The 16,578-nt window shown below is 37.9% G+C and overlaps 1 protein-coding gene across 1 annotated transcript; it reads right to left on the reverse strand.

Annotated features, from left to right (window-relative positions):
- Positions 1 to 1,389: 1,389 nt before the first annotated feature.
- Positions 1,390 to 11,782, reverse strand: LOC108665471 (putative helicase MOV-10). The gene is made up of 12 exons (XM_018152226.2): positions 11,684 to 11,782; positions 11,242 to 11,312; positions 10,550 to 10,644; positions 9,364 to 9,516; positions 8,614 to 8,738; positions 7,402 to 7,473; positions 6,243 to 6,898; positions 4,946 to 5,999; positions 3,891 to 4,073; positions 3,250 to 3,326; positions 2,157 to 2,272; positions 1,390 to 1,444 (listed from the first exon to the last, which is right to left on the reverse strand). The coding sequence occupies exons 1-12, from the start codon at positions 11,762 to 11,764 to the stop codon at positions 1,434 to 1,436; spliced, it is 2,694 nt and encodes an 897-aa protein (XP_018007715.1). The 5' UTR covers positions 11,765 to 11,782; the 3' UTR covers positions 1,390 to 1,433.
- Positions 11,783 to 16,578: the final 4,796 nt, after the last annotated feature.

Raw genomic sequence — 16,578 nt, forward strand, 5'->3', positions numbered from 1 at the left:
GTTAAAACCATCCAATAGAATTCTCATGAATATTCTTGCGTCAAGTTCTACCCCATTTATAATTCCTGTCATAAAGAAACGAATTATTCTTTCAAATCTTCGTTTGGATCGTGGTCTTCCAAATTTCTTAGACGAGCTGGGCATCAGTCGCGAGACAATAATTTATTCATAGATACAATTTAACGTGTATTGAAACTATGTAAACAAATTGTCTTGAAAGTGTATTTCTAGAAAAAATAAAACATTGCAAGCAATAAATAATTGTATTGTAATTATATTCATACATTTTAAACAATAACTAATTGAAAAGTAAATATAAATACGTATTGTAAAAAAATGATTGTAAATTAACTATAAATACATCTGGAAATAAATTAATACATAAATAAATAGTATATTGCAAATAAAATAAATCGTATTGGAAAAAATTTTACAATACAGTTTTATGGGTTGGATCGAAGTCGACAGGAAGTAATTCGGCTCTATTCAATGACTTGCATTATTGTTGTATGTTGGAACAGTCGCTAATTCCGGTTTTTCGACGTACTGCAAAAACGTAAACTGGCTTCCGACTTCAAACTAAATTTTGAAACTTCCCCCATATGACGAGAATAGGCTAGACTTTATTTTCTCTCTCCATTTCGAACAAATGTGGTCAGAAAATTATCTTCTTTCTTTGCAAAAGATGGGGAAATACGGGTTTAGCCCTGACTGCATGAATAAAATTAATAAAATTATTATATATTTAAATAAATAATTAAAAATATTTTTTAATAATAAATAAATAAATTTTTAATCATTTCTTAATAATTAATTATAAATAATTTTTTTAACAATAATTAAATAAAAAATTATGATATAATATAATTAAATAAAATTATATCCTGACATGTTTAACCCGTCTGCTTTTTTGTCTTTATTAGGTTGTAGAAGATATTGCATGCAGGTGACCATAGTTGTTAAAAGATTTGGAGTGAAGAATGAAAACTGGAACGTACTTAGGTGCACTGTTTCATTGGTGTAACGTCAGTGGACGACACTGGGCCCTTCTATTCACTTATTAGCTTACTTCTGGTTGGGACAATTAAATGGACCGCTTCCGTCTTGTGAGACCGAATCGACACTTCTTCGGACCCGCGTGCGAACTCGCCTGTGGACTCAAACGCAAAACCTAACCACACGCTCAACTTAACCACTCATAACTCCTTCAATAATGAACGGATTTACTTGAATTTTGGAATATGAGTATCTATTGTCAGTACACTGCGATAGGAATTATTACAGATTTTTATATTACTTTGTTTACAATTAAAACGAATAAACATATTTTTAAAGCAACTTAACCACTCATAAGTCCTTGACCAAATTTGTGGAATCTACGTAATTGGAAGAAGGTATCCATGTAGAGCCAGGCATGGTAGTCCCATCGTCGGTCATGTCACAGCTATCAGAATAATAAAGGGAACAATAGTGTTAGTAATAATAGTATTAGTTGTAGTAGTAATTTTGGTATAATTAGCAACAGTAAAGGATGTAAATGGAACAACCGCGCCTGCGCTAAAGTCTATATGGCTGATGCCAATTGAGAGTTCTGGGTGGGGGTGACCCAGAAATGATCAAGTGAATAATATAAAATAGGCAATTGCTAACTCAAGTGAAAACTTGGATAGTTAAATTTCATGTTATGCAACTAAAATGGTCTGAAAAATCTCATTTTCAGATAAATAATCACTTTGATCTACAGATTTTACATCAAAACACGACTAGTACGGCAAATAGTATCGACTGATGTAAGTGAGACAAAGGCGGCAAGGCCACAGTCCACAGATGATAGTGAGAGATGCGCTGATGAAATCTAGACTGTAGCAGGTGACAGTGAGAATAAGATTGCAGATGATGGTAGATAGAAGATGGCGGGTTAATTTTCGCAGTAATATGACGGATTCTAGTGAAGGTAAATGCTACTGCACTACTTCATATTCTGGTTACTTCATCTTAGAGAACAGCATCAAATGTGGTAAAAGAAAATGCAGTAAGAACTGAGAAAAGAACAGATTATTCCTTGGAAAGAAAAAGTAGAGCTACCCTTAAGGGTGGTTTAAAGAAATTGACAATTTCTAGTTGTTCACAAAAATAAATTGCGATTGGATACTCACGTATATGAAGCCGGTCAAATTTTTTCTCGATATTAGCGAGATCAGAATGACGGTCGTATGGGATGCCCGTGTAACAGCCCTCATTGCAGCAGAATTCGAGCAGTTTGCCCCAGTATCTGAAATAGAGAGAAATACGTCAGTGAACTTGAAAAGAGGAACAAAAAATGATCACATAATGTATTTTTTACTATTAAAAGTAGCTTCTCAACTTCGAGAAATAATAAAATTAATACTTCTGAAACCAGAACAACTTCCATCTAAAGCTTGCTTTACTACTGCTACAGAAAAAAAACTTGAGCTGCAGGACTGATATACTTTCCGTGTTAGGCTAAGGTTTAATTTACGCTATAGCGGCTTTCCGGCACCGAAGGACACAAAATAAGTATCACCAAATAGGTCATTGGTAGCTATCATTGTAGATTTCTCTAATTTAAAATATTTCAGCATTTCCAAGGTTCCGAGGGGCGTTAGTCAAAAATGCCCATAGAATACAAACCCCTTAAGTTATCTGAACAAGAGCTTCCTCGAATATCGTACAGGAGTCAGGAGAGCAACATCAAAAACAGAGACACTCGTACGAGATTTCATTCATACGATAAGGTGTCTTCCTTCTATAACTTTACCCACAACTGAGATCCCCAGTCAGACTCCACGAGTTGTGTGGTTTGGAGAATTTTTTGTTAAAGTCGATTTTCCTCAAAATCGTCTTTATAACGAAGCGTTTAACGTTTTATATTCATCGTCGTATGGAAGGTGATATGTGGAAAATTAAACCCTATATCTACGATTATGAGAGTTGCCGCAATTACAATGAGTAAATAACTACACGGAATTTCACTGTTTCGTGGTTACAGTAAAAGAAAAAAATCCCCCGTTGGAAGAAAATTCCATAATTTGTCAGAATTGAAACCAAAATAACTAAGTTTTCATTGGTAGAAATTATCTATTTCCTGTCGAACATGATTGGATCAACAATCATCAAAACATCCTTTCCTGAGTGCAAAAAGTGATCAATTTGTTGAATTCACATAAACCCAAACATATAGTTTGCAGATCATTAGATGAATAACAAAAGTGAAAAAGCCTCACTCACTTGTCATCTTCGAGCAGCCACGGGTACCCAATGACCACGAGGAGGGCTCGGGCGCGCGTGATGGCCACATTGAAGCGCTGCAACGAGATTTTGGCAATCAAGAGTTTGTAGACGATAAAGCTTGGGATCCAACAGACCAACACAAATTGTCGTCCTTGATGTAACGTGTGTTCTCAAGTCAATGTTGTGTTGGAACTTCTTAATAAAGAAATTTTCATTCCAACTTTCGCTTGTTAATATTGCCTATGTACCTGATCGTTATAGAATTTTAGTGTCATAAATTCTGCGACATGTAATTTGAAGCTATATCGCTGATATCGTCCAATATAACAGGTTCAAAAATATTTGTTAAATTGTAAAAAGGATATTTTGATTCCATTCGATGCTTGCCAGTGCACGAAACAAAATTTCATGAAGAAAGTAGTAATTATGTCAAGGGAAGAGAGGACAATAGGAACAAACTGGATGGGCACCATTTAAATCTTCGCTAATCGAAACTGTGAGCGATCCAAAAAAAATTTCAAGTCAGAATTGGTCAAGTATAAATGACAGTGAAAAAGTGAAACTACAAATTTGTAAAAAAAATCAAAATGTTTGCATCAAACACGTCAAAAGACATAAATCAGCTCGGAACTATGGACCTTGGGGTTGGAGAGAAAGCCTAACTTCGCTGAAATGTAGTCGTCGGTGATCAGTCGCTCAGGGTTGGCGCGTACAGTGGATACGATGACAACGAGGCGTTCGTCGCCTTGAAAGACTTCGGGTGTGCCAATGCGCAATTCATCTGTCACGCGTCCGAATTTCGATGAAAGAGCCTCACGAATCTGGAAAGCTTAAAGAATGTAGGAGCTTTTTCACGATTAAAAGCCTGTTTTGTTGGTTTAATACACGACAGTTGAAACTATTCAGCTTCGAACAGGGTGCTGTATAAATAAACGATGTTGACACCTCAATAGAAAGCTCAGACAGCATACTATATGTTTAACGTTACTCTATCACTATGATCATATCACAATAGGAAGCAAAGTCCGTAATTACTGATGATTTCTAAAAAAAGATAAGTCAATGGGTATTCTAGCGACAACTGTTTTTATGATAAAGTAAATCATCATAAAGTATAACGTGCCGTTTTTTCTCTACATTTTCCCGAAATCATTCAAACTTGAAGCCACTATTAATATGTAGGGACCACCGATATTCGTTATTCATTTTCTTGTTCATTTTTCCTAAAATAGTTAGCAGTCAGCCAACCATCCGAACTTCTAATAGATTGACTTTTTTTCTTCCTTAGTTCAGTTACCAGTCATTTCATTTCAGCCTTGCCCACCAACGTTTGGGGTTAGGCCTAAAGTAGCTCATGTTATAATCATATTATTTTTAATATTTTCTTGTATGATATTCTTCATTTAATAGTGTAATTTAAAACGTGTTATGCAATTAGTCTTATCAGAGTTTGCTTATTCAACAGGTACAAAATTTACCATACTTACAAATACACTGTTCATTACATCCGCTGGTTAATTACTGATAGGTTTCTCTGCTAGCATTTCCCTTAGCTTATAGCGGTACCGGTTAACCCGCTATAAATAAAATAAAAAGACCTAGTTATTTTCAACATGCCATTCATGAATACTCATTGCAAATAATCTTTTGTATTTTCACCCTACGAGAATGGAGCGTTAAACTTGGATCTCACCTTTTTCATTTGCTCTCGATAGGGAGTGACGATGCCAATATTTTTAGGTTCGATATTCATTTCGTGCATGAGTTGCTCCACGTACTCCACGACCTGAGCCATTTCAAACACATTGAAGAAGCTGGGGTTGTTTGCCTTTCTCTTTTCCCTCCCATTGACACCATGGAATATGATGGGTATTTTTGGGTTTGGCAGCTTGGCCCACTTCAACATCGAGTTTGTTATGCGATTATCACCTCGGGCTTTAAGTTGGTTTTCATAGAAGCACCTGTTGGGAATTTCAAGGAGGCTCTTATGTGAACGGAAGTTCTCCACGAGCTTAGTGATGTACAAAGGATTGAACTGGCCTCCTTTAGGCTTGTACATGTCAATAGTCATGAGGCGTCCCAAGAAACTTTGGTCCATACGGAACCCCTTGAACAATGAAATCTTACGGGGGTTCAAATTTGACACTACTGGCCCAAGCTGGTAAGGATCACCGGCCAGAATAACCATCTTGGGCAAAGCTAACAAAGGTATAAGTGCTTCAGGCTCCGTCGTGTAGCCACTCTCGTCCAGAAACACGTAGGTAAAGCCGCATTCGTTGTTCTTCTCTCGTGTCAGGGGCATGACGTAATACGCCGTTGAGTAGGTGGTGATGACGATGTTGTACGAGCGTACCATGTCCATGCTTGGTATTAAACTGAAATTGCCCTCATGAGAGCTTACATTCCAAACATTTTTAGCGATCCCAGCACGAGAACGAGATAAAGCGTTCACTCTTAGTATTTTGGAGGCAGGAATGTGTTTTAGAAGTCCTTCGGTGAGTATATCACAACTGGCGTTGGAAGGACCACACACTAGAATGTTGTCATCTTTGTTTCGCGTGTAGACTTGTTTGATGGCTTCGACCATCGTTGACGTTTTGCCGGTGCCTGGAGGGCCGAAAATGATGTATGGAGCGGGAGCGCTCACTCGATTCACGATTGCCTCCACCGCCTGCCTCTGCCTTCGGTTCTTTCCCACGTTTTTATCGAAGTAGTTGTCAACACTAACGAGATTGGCTTCATCGAACCTGTCGTCAGAGATGCAATATGAAAGATTCATGCAAGTTGTGTTGCAGAATAATGCTACTAAATTATTCTGGGTGCATTTATACTGATAAAAACATTAAGCGGGTATATTTACCATTCTAATAACGGTGAGAGAAAACTTCGGCAAAGCTTAAAGTCATTCTAAAATAAATTGAAATAGGAAATGAGATACAAGAAAATTGAATCTTTAACCTGAATATAAAATTATTTGCTCGAAAACTTACCTTGTACTGTGCTTTGGAAACAGAATTGGAAGTACTTTCTGGTAGTGTTTTAGCACTTTATGGCAACGAATGAAGATGCTCCTACAAAACCAGAACTGAACGTTCACTTTCATGCCTGCCGAGTACTTGAGAAAGAACTCTTCACCGAAACCCAGATGAAGTGTTTCGTTTATCACATCATGAACAATTCCTTCGTAAGGCCAAGATGGCTGCTGATCACTAGGCAGTCTCACGAAGACCGAGTCTCCTGCTAGGATTGCTGGATGCTTTTCTGCCACCCCAGGCACATGCAGAGTAGCCATGCGCTCGCCATGCTCGCCCTCGTTCACTTCGATATCAACGCCATCCAGATGGTAATACTGGAGATTGATTTCCCTTTCAATTTCTTCAATCCATAGCTGCAGCTCAAACCATCTGCCATAGTTGTTATGCGTGAGGCCTTGTTTCCCGATGTCCTCGAGATTTTGCAACGAGGCTTTGAGCGAGTTCTCCGATGCAAATTCTGGATTAAAATTTTCTACCACCAGTTTACGAAGATAATCAGGGTAGCGAAACAGGTATTTGAAATTCGCGGAAGGCTCACGACCTTCTATTTCTCTCCCAGGCGAATAATGAGGTGGTGTGGGTACAGAAGGGGCTTTCCGTCTTCTCTCGATCTAAAGAATTGTTCAACATCAAATCAACGATATAAATCTGCTACATGTTATATATATTAACTGCATTCATCAGCAAAAGGGCAAGAAATAACTTTACTTTAAGTATAGAATTCTACTAAGAATTAGAAATGCAATCCAGATACTCGAATAAACAATCAATCCTCTGTAGAAATCTATGAATAGGCGATCTTTTAATCCTGATCCATATTTTACGTTGCAAAGTTAATTTAACATCTCAACAAATAAAGAAGTTTTCTAATTTCTAGAAGGAGTTTAAATTTATTCAATTTGCGCATTTCATTATTCTGGCTTACAGGCTTAAAGACTATGTCGATGGGCCAAACACAATTATCCTATATGGAAACGAAGTGGGAAAGGTTTAAGTAAAAGTAACGGTGGTAGTGCATACGTCAGTAATGTTATGATTGTCATTTAGTGACCGGAGAAGAGTTACGTAACAGCGCTGAACTTCTAGCCTGATTAGGTTTTTATCAGAAACACACCTTCGACTCCTCGTCGTTTTTGAATGCTTCGGCAGAAATTTCAGGGACGTCTTCAGGCAGGTAGTCGATGCACTGTGAGACAAATAATTTCTAATCCACATATAAAAGTCTAACAGTTCAGAGTGAAGCTGCGAGCAAAATATCAACAAAACACCAACTTGCAAAACTCACGTTGCATTCTTCGATTAGATGCATATTTTTTGTCATATTGTTTAACTATTGTCCATTGACACTAGGTTGTTTTCCCCAGCCTCAGATATTATTCAAATTCAGCTAAATAAAATTTTTAATCTTCATCTAGTTGATAATCAAAGCTTTGATAGTATGACAGATTTATGCCATTACAAAATGTGTTCCATTTGTGAAGGAATGGTGTGCAATGGTTGTTTTCGAGAATGCCCAGTTACCCATCAATTAATCAATCGATTAATTAACTAACACTCTCATATAGGTTAATCAGGTGCAGCGGTTTTGTGTCAAACAATAAAACGTTCTCCTCGCCCTCTTTCGCTCCCAGAATATTGCATTACAGTTATCATTTGCAGTACAATAAAACAGCTTCTAATTTTAAGTTGAAGTGGCTCGCGAGTATTCAGTGTGAATTCAAAAGTTGGCTGAAAGCAAACGTCTATTGTTTTCATCGGTAACCGTCAACCCGAGTATACACTGGTTAGGTAGCAATCTGATGCGGATGCGCAATTGTGTAGTAGATAAGAAAGTTGTCAAATATGCTACACTAGAATAACCTCGTCATAATTTTTTTTAAACTAGCTACTATACTGGCCATTTAATTCGATCCTTCAAAATATATAATTACTTCTGTTATGACTCTACTGTGTCGTCATATGTTTTGGTAAATCTCCAAGTACTCGTCGAGTTTGGTGTTTGGCGATTGGTATTGCTGTTAAATTCGTTAAACATTTTTTTCCTACATAATTATCTGTACTGAGTCTCTAGTGCTATCCAATAATAGTTCCAAACATGAAATATTCAAGGATAACCCGAGTTATCCCTGAACACTTGCTTTGTACATCGGACTGTCAGAATATTTCTGAATAAAAAATAAACTAAAAATAGCGGGAAACTTTTGCAACGTCATGATTAAACTGCAAGAAATGTATAGGTTAGATTGATCGAGTTCGTGAATAAAATAGGTCACTGGTCACTGATGATTTAAGACGTTCATGAATACCTTGAATAATTTGCTCTCACCAGCAAAAACATCTGATGTTCAATCTTCCTCTCTTTGCCTCTGCACACGAACTGCAGGAATACAGGCACTTCATAACAGCCTTTGCCAGGATAGAGGGCAGAAAATTTTATGCTGTATGCAGCCCCTGATGGTAAAAATTTTCGGTCAAGGCAAACTCACAAATCGTCAATTTTCGACAAACTGTACAAATAAAACTGGGAATGACACTTGTAATCTTGTCAGTGATGAGATATATTTTCGGGAATTCTTGATCAAGCGTCATCCTCTCTCCTTGCCTTGCATTTGGATCTAACTTGATCATATTCTATGAAACTGAAATTGGCATTCATGGAACAAAAACCATTACAAAAAAAAAATGAATTAAATAAGCTGCAGAAAATTTTTGCGGTTGAGGTGGACGACTCATTTTAAATTTTCGCCCAAAAAAAATCATTGAATGTGAACATTGATTTTTACTCCTCAAATATGTTAGGAAATTTAGGTGCTAAGACGTGTCACAGGCTGCAGTTATCACCGTCAAATGAGCTTGAATTAATTCAGTGGAGTATGATTGATCATCCATTAAAAATTCTATTGATCACCGAACTAAACATGCGGTTAAATCGCCATGCAAAAAGCAAATGTAAACGGTATAGCATATATAATTATTTTACTTCCAAACATGAATTTATTGTACCAGCACCAGTAAATGTGATATCACATTGAATAGGATTTGTTGTGAGAAATTAACAAAAAACTCGATTATTTACCTGGTTCGAGTTCGATTTCCGCCTCGGCTGAACAAAATTTATTTTTGTCTCTTAGAATTATATTGTCGCATTCATACAGTTTTTCGAAGAGCAGAAGTGTCAGGTTGCCACGAGTGATGTTTTGGATTTTGATGTTGAAAAGAGTCGGATGCTCTGCAGTTGAAAACGATTAAATTCATATGTGGCATAATTCAACACATTGAATCCAACGAAAACATGTGTAATACACGGAAACAGCACATACATGGGATATTTTGAGTAGCGGAGTATTGCTTATTTGTTATTACAAATCTCAATGAAATAAAACCGACAGCGAAAAATGTAAAAAGTTAATACTAATTAATCAAAATTTCAGGAAAAAATAGGTCTTCAATTTTTTCAGTGATAAAACTATAAATTTTAGCTCCTGTTTTTTTTGTGAATTGGCGAGCACCAAATAAATATTAATGAACAATATATGAAGTGACCGCATCTGCCGCGAGAATGAAATACCTGAATTAAAATGTAAACCTTCAGAGAATAGTTCGAAACATTTGCTGAATAGTTGATTTGCAAGGAAATTGATTTAACCTAGGATGGTAATTCAAAGTCAAACAATTAACTACGCAAGTCACTATGTAAAGGCTAGTTATAAAACAGTACCTATAACGCAGAGGTTATGGCTCGATGATGGATGGATACCCATAAGATACAGGTTCGATTAAATGAAGTGTCTGAATAAATTAATTCGATGAAAAAAAGTCGATTCGCCGTGTTTTTCATCAGTTTTTATTCTGAGACGATTTAGCAATAAATTTTACATCAGTATCGAATCTTGATAACAATAAGGTATGTTTCATGCATATATCCATTGCAGGGTTCAGCGTTATCGAGGTTATTGTGGTTTGGATTACCCTTTAAATCAAGCACCAGCTATCGTGATAATGCATCTAAATGTTGATGACTAATGCATGTGGCATGAGGAAAACTTACTACAAATATCACTGTTTCACTCGTACCAAAATGCATACTATTTAATTGCATATTACTTTTCTATTGTAATATATAGTATTCTCGATGTAGTTTCACGAAATCAAGAGAAATTTTAAGTCCATCCTATAGACATGATTCCAAAGTCAAGGTTATCATTATTTTAACAAAAGCAAGAATTGACAACCCAATTACCTCCCAAGAGCCCCCCACTCACCATCTTTGACAACGATGGTGATTTTCTCGTCGGTGTGAGCAGACGGTGGATTCACCGTGACTCTAATTGGGGGCTTCTTGCTCATCCAGGACTTTCTGGCAATATAAACGATGCATAAAAAACATCAAATGATGAGAAACTATAAATTAATTCCAACAGTGCCTTAAATTTCTATCTTCAACAAATAATAATTGCTCTATTGTGATGCCGAGCAATCAAACTTGACATGTTCAACAGCACAACAGGCATGTCCTGTTCAACAGCACAAGTACGTCATGTTCAACAAGATAGCAAGAATGTCATATCCAACAGCGTAAGAAGCTTTTTATACTCAACAGCGCATCAAGCATATATCAGGTTCACGAGAATGACTTCCCTCAAAAGTTTCGCTTTTTCTTGTGACTCTTGTCTCACCATATCCCGTTAATAACTTCATACTTAAGCAAATTTAGCTATACAAACAGACCTAAATTTGAACGCTCGCTTAATAAAGAACTCCGATTGGCTCACGATTTTAAATCAAGTGGAAATTTATAATTTTTTTCAATAGTCATTCCCGCTTTTCAATACTTCACGATTTCACCACAAAAAAAAAAATAAGATTTCATTTACCGCTAATGTAGCGATTTTTTGTGATATAAATGACTATTATCATGACGAAAACGTGACCTGTTATCAGAGAATTTCCTCACCTATGTTTTGTATAATAAGTCTGCATTATCAGCTTCTTCTGCTGATAAGGCAAATCCACCGAGTCCAAGTCCTGTTCACATGCAAAAAAATTTATTGTATTACTTTAGCAATTAAAATGATTGATTTATTGTCCTTAAACTTAATTATGGTTCATTCAGAGTATTCCAAATTGAATATCCAAAAACTGCTGATTTAGAAAAAAGAAGTTTCATAGGTCAGAATTCAAATGGTCGTCATAATTTGAATATTTGAATGTCTGTCGGTTAGATAAAACGTTTTCATTGACGATTAACTAAACGGGGCGTGTTAGGATTAATATACAAAAAAGGCGATCTTTTTGTAAATAAATGTCAGCAACAGGCAATCAAAACCATTTTATCCAAAATCGAACAGCCAAAAATGCATTTAGATTCCAAATACGAGTAAAAAAAAAAAACTTACGATTTTATGAGCAGACAATCCCAATTTGTCAAGTAAAGTTTTTTTCCAGTTGGTTTCTGGATTTTTTCGACCCTCCTCCATTGTGAAATATATGGATTAACCTGGAGCAACGAAAGAAATAAATACGCCCTAAACCTGCTTTGAGAATCATATATTGGAAAACCATTTACAACCCAACGACAATATTATTGCACAATACATTCTACGGTCGCATTTAACATAACATAACATAATAATGTCGGCGCTGAGTAATGTGCCTGGTGTGGCCTGTTGCCGATTCTTGTACTTTTCGTGACTTGTTCACAGGAGATCTAAAAACAGGTCTTATGACCGGATTTTTTAAAAACTGACGATAGTTTGAAATAGCTACTGGACTTCTACCAGGTCCATAGGGTGCTAGGCATTTCAAGTCTGAACTCATTCATAACTTTTTCTAGCTCGTTAATGAACGCAAATACGAACCAGTTATACTTAAATTTTCTAGGAATGCTTCTATTCCATGGTACAAGTTAGTCATGTGAGATATCATTGCAGTACATGTGATTTTGAGTGGCATATCACGAAACTTTTGACAGATGGACCGATATAGGGTTAGCTATATTATTGCAACGTATATCACTACTTGGTAAGAGTGCATGGAATATTGAAAATTTACAGTGCATTAAGAATGTAGATTACTCAGCATGCATACTTTTAAGTTTGTGCTTAGTAACTCACTCAGCTAATTACAGTGTAACAGGGACAAATAACATATACAAAAACTATTAATACAATGAATAATAAATAACACTAAATTTCTGCCACACAAAAAATGGCACTAACAGCTTGAATAACAAGAAGTTGTTTTGGTTTCGAAATACCGCGACCACCAAGCTGTAAGCGCCACCAGTGTTTGGTTGCAAATGCTCCACACTGCCCGCCTTATCGGATGGTGATCGCTGCAACATAATCTTACCACACTCAATCAGGGATTCATATTTAGCAATATCAGGAAATGCCATTATTCCACAGCCGCAGTAAATTCCGTGCTAGATCATTCCAGATCTGTAGAAGTAGCGTACGAGTGCCTGTACAATGTACATACATACGCGAAAACGAACCCGCAAAATGAGATCATGATCGATGAAGCTCTTGGTAAGAGGGTAAGCTCGTGGTAAGGTGAAATGAACTCACCCCAATGGAAATAACAACCACATAATGTCCTTATTATTCCCACGAGACAAAACCTGACGGCCAAGAACTTTAAATAGTCATCAGCACCGATATGATAGCGTTATCAATGGTCGATAATTTTGCATAACGTGGCAGTCTAGTCTGTCAACATTGGCAAAAGAGTTGGAAATAAAAATATTAATGTAGGCGACAAGTTATCAAAAAGGTAAAAAACGCCAGATCTACATTTATAACTTATAATTTTAATCTGAAATAAACATTTTTCGTTTCACATTTCACTTCAGAATCTTATTATAGTCTCTCAATCAATTATAGTCAATGTGAAAAAAGCTAGTAGGGACTTTAAAGGACCTACTTTTCGTTCGGAGCAAATATGGCTGATAAGATGATCACTCAAGGAAAAAGTCAAGCTTGCTTGGCAGCTTATAAGCACATCGAGTCATGAATTGAGTCGATGCGCAACGGAAGGAGCTGATGGAAGTGAAAGCTAGCTGATAGGTGCAGAAATATAAAAACAATACAAGTATCTTCGGCATTGAAGAATAGGCCTGCCGCCGATTCTTGTACTTTCCTTGAGTAGACTGGCCTTTTGATGAAATCTTTTCTCAACAGACGGTAGATTTAAAATCGCTTCTAGATTTCAGTTGTTCCGTAGGAATGTAGGATACGAGGCATTTTAAGACTAAACATATGCTCCTGCATGGCCTTGTCTAGTCTGTTCCTGAACGCGTTCATACTCGGAGCGTCAACAATATCTTCAGGGAGGCTGTTCCACATGTCAGTGACTCAAAGCGAGAAGGAATGTTGTCGCGTGGATTAGTTGCACCGCAGTTTTTTTAGTTTATAGCTGTGGCAACTGGTGTTGGTTCTTGTTTCAAATTCTAGTAATCCTTCAGGGACCTTGTACAAACCGTGAGTATACTTGTATACTTCGATGAGGTCACCACACAGGCGACGATAACGGCCGGCCGGAGACTGGGAAGCTTCATAATCTTCAATCTTTCTTCAGACCCTAATATTCTAGATCTTGTGCTTACTAGTGAAGAATCAATGATAGATGAGCTTCGCCACGAGGCTCCGTTGGGCAAAAGCCACCACCAATCATTGTTTTTCAATATTAAGTGTTGTGAGATGCAGAAAAGACGCTTCGGAAGCGTGAACGTTTGAACTTTGCGAAAGGCGACTATGTTACACTCCGTGAAACGGTGAATGCGGCGAATATTTCGGACTGTATTAAGGACATGAATGTGGCTGATTCATGGTCGTTTCTCAAAGACACGGTTATGTCTGCAGTTGATGCTTGTGTACCCAAGATTACGCTTGGAGGAGTCAAAAAGTCCCAGTGGATGAACAGTGCAGTTAAGACTCCGCTAAAGACCAAGAAAGAAGCCTACTAGCGTTATTTACGATCTGGCAGCGAGTCTGATTATAACCTGTATGCCAGAGCTCGAAATCAAGCTAAAAAAAGTTTGTCGCACTGCAGTGAAAAACTTCGAAAAAAATATTGCTAAAAATGCCAAAAANTATGGAAAAATATATGTTCAGATTTGAAATGCCTAGCTCCTTATCGAACCCGGTGGAAGTCTAGTAGCTACTTCAAACTATCGTCAGTCATGAAAAGATCCGGTCAAATGACACGAGTGTAGATCTATGAACAAGGCACGAATAGGAACAGATTCGGCGACAGGCCACATCAAGCCTACACCTCAGCGCCGACATCACTATGTTATGTTATGTTATAAGACTTGCCCTATAAGCCTGGAATTATCCGTGTTGCACGTCTTTGAACACTCTCAACTAAATTTTTGTCCTTTTCAAGTGTCGGTGACCACACAAAATTTCCAAACTCTAGGATCGGGGGCACGACAGAGGTGAACAACAGCTTCATAATTTCTATGTCTAGGTACTCATAGGAGCGTCTGATCAGCCCAAGCAGCTTATTGGATTTATTAACTTGCGTTTCAATATGACAAGTTTTTTTTTAGCTCCTTGTCGACACAAACTCCAAGATCTTTTTCCAAGCAAGACTTCTCATTCAAAACCTTCTCGTTGCAACCGTGTCTCCTCATGCTGTAAGCTTGCTGTTCATTGTTCTTGCCGAGGTGAAGTACTTTACACTTGTCAGCATTGAAACGCAGCTGCCACGCATCAGCCCAGTCAACTAAACTATCAAGATCATTTTGCAGTTGCATTTTATTTGACGCTTTTGACGTATTATGAACTTTTGTGTCATCGGCATTCATGGAGCGCACGCTTGGCACTACTTCTGGTAGATCGTTTATAAAAGCGACAAACAAAACCGGCCCAAGAACGCTTCCATGCGGTACGCCACTGGGCACAGTTACCCAGTCTGATACGCTTCCATTAATGCTGTCACGTTGTCTTCTGCCTACTAGGAAATTCCTGATCCAATAGAGTACATTTCCCTCTATTCCCAAAGAATTCACTTTGCGTAACAGTCGCTCATGCGGAACACCATCAAATGGCTTGGCAAAATCGAAGTACAGTGCATCCACTGGCACCCTTTCGTCCAGCAGGCGAGTCCAATTATTCAAGGTAGACAGGAGATTAGTGGTGCATGATCTGCCAGCAATAAAGCCATGCTGACAGTCTGATAGAAGATGGTTAACAGTCAAGTGATCGATAATCCTATCCCTCATAACCGATTCCATCACCTTACACATAACACTTGTGAGACTTACAGGACGGTAGTTACCGAGGTTACTTCTGTCACCTTTTTCGAACAGGGGTGTCACTTGGGCTTCTTTCCAGTCGGCCGGCAAAGTCCGTTCGATTAAGGTTTTTCGAAAGAATATTGTTAAAAGGCCGGCCAGGACGGTTGCTAATTCGTTGAGTAATCTATTGTGGAAACCGTCTGATCCAGATGACTTGTTGGGATTCAGGGAGACCAGGCGCTTGAGAACATCCTCTTCGTGTATCTCAAAACTAGTTAACTTCGAGCCCACTGGTAATACATAACACAAAAGTCGACGGCAATACAGGTTTTATGGCGGCACTCACTTATATCTGAATTCACGAGTAAATGTCCTCGCTCTAGACTGAGAGAACAGAGAAAGAGAGTTCTGTTAGACTGCCATTGCGACGAATGATGAAGCATGCAGTGATTGATGATTATGTGTTTTTTGCCTACAGCTATAGTTTGGCTCAAAGCGTTTCGTTTGACATCGCATTGCATGTGTAAGTTACGCTCGAAGGATGACGGCACCATCGGTTGACCTACTGCATAGTGCAGTGCATTATTGGTGAGGTGCTGTGAAGCTATGAAGGATCATGCACAAATATTTTGCTATGAGACAAACCTCTAGCTTCATGCTACCGGGGCGAGGAACAAACTAAAGTTTGAACAGTGCAAACTAAACAAACAGTATGGGAAACAAACTAAAGTATGAACTAAACAGGAATAAACTTAAGTATGAATAGTGCATTCAAGAACATACTGGACGTAGTTGTCCACTGCTTCGCTAAAAATATATCTCCAAACTACTTGCTTAGTAGAATTTAAGTAGCACTCATTTAGAGTGCTACTTTAAATTACTCATTTTAGAGTGCAGGGTGGCCCAGTGGTTAAAGTTCAGAGTACCAAGATTGGCGCAGAGAGGCGCGGGTTCGATCCCAGCTCTGTGTGCCAGTTTCTGGTCAGAATCGGCAAGGAGGCCGGGCGGTTAAGCATAGCAGAATTGTAGCAGTGAGTTGCGAGTTCG

This window comes from Hyalella azteca, unplaced genomic scaffold, assembly GCF_000764305.2.
Source record: "Hyalella azteca isolate HAZT.00-mixed unplaced genomic scaffold, Hazt_2.0.2 contig4447, whole genome shotgun sequence".
Taxonomy (NCBI): Eukaryota; Metazoa; Arthropoda; class Malacostraca; order Amphipoda; family Hyalellidae; genus Hyalella; species Hyalella azteca.

What these genes read in the sequence shown, in the direction of transcription:
- LOC108665471 (XM_018152226.2), bottom strand. Translation starts at nt 11,764, where the DNA reads ATGGAGGAGGGTCGAAAAAATCCAGAAACCAACTGGAAAAAAACTTTA. An exon ending in AAAACGACGAGGAGTCGAAG is followed by an intron (nt 6,899 to 7,401) that starts GTGTGTTTCTGA and finishes ACAATTCTTTAG; the next exon opens with ATCGAGAGAAGACGGAAAGC. An exon ending in GCTTTCTCTCCAACCCCAAG is followed by an intron (nt 3,327 to 3,890) that starts GTCCATAGTTCC and finishes ATCTCGTTGCAG; the next exon opens with CGCTTCAATGTGGCCATCAC.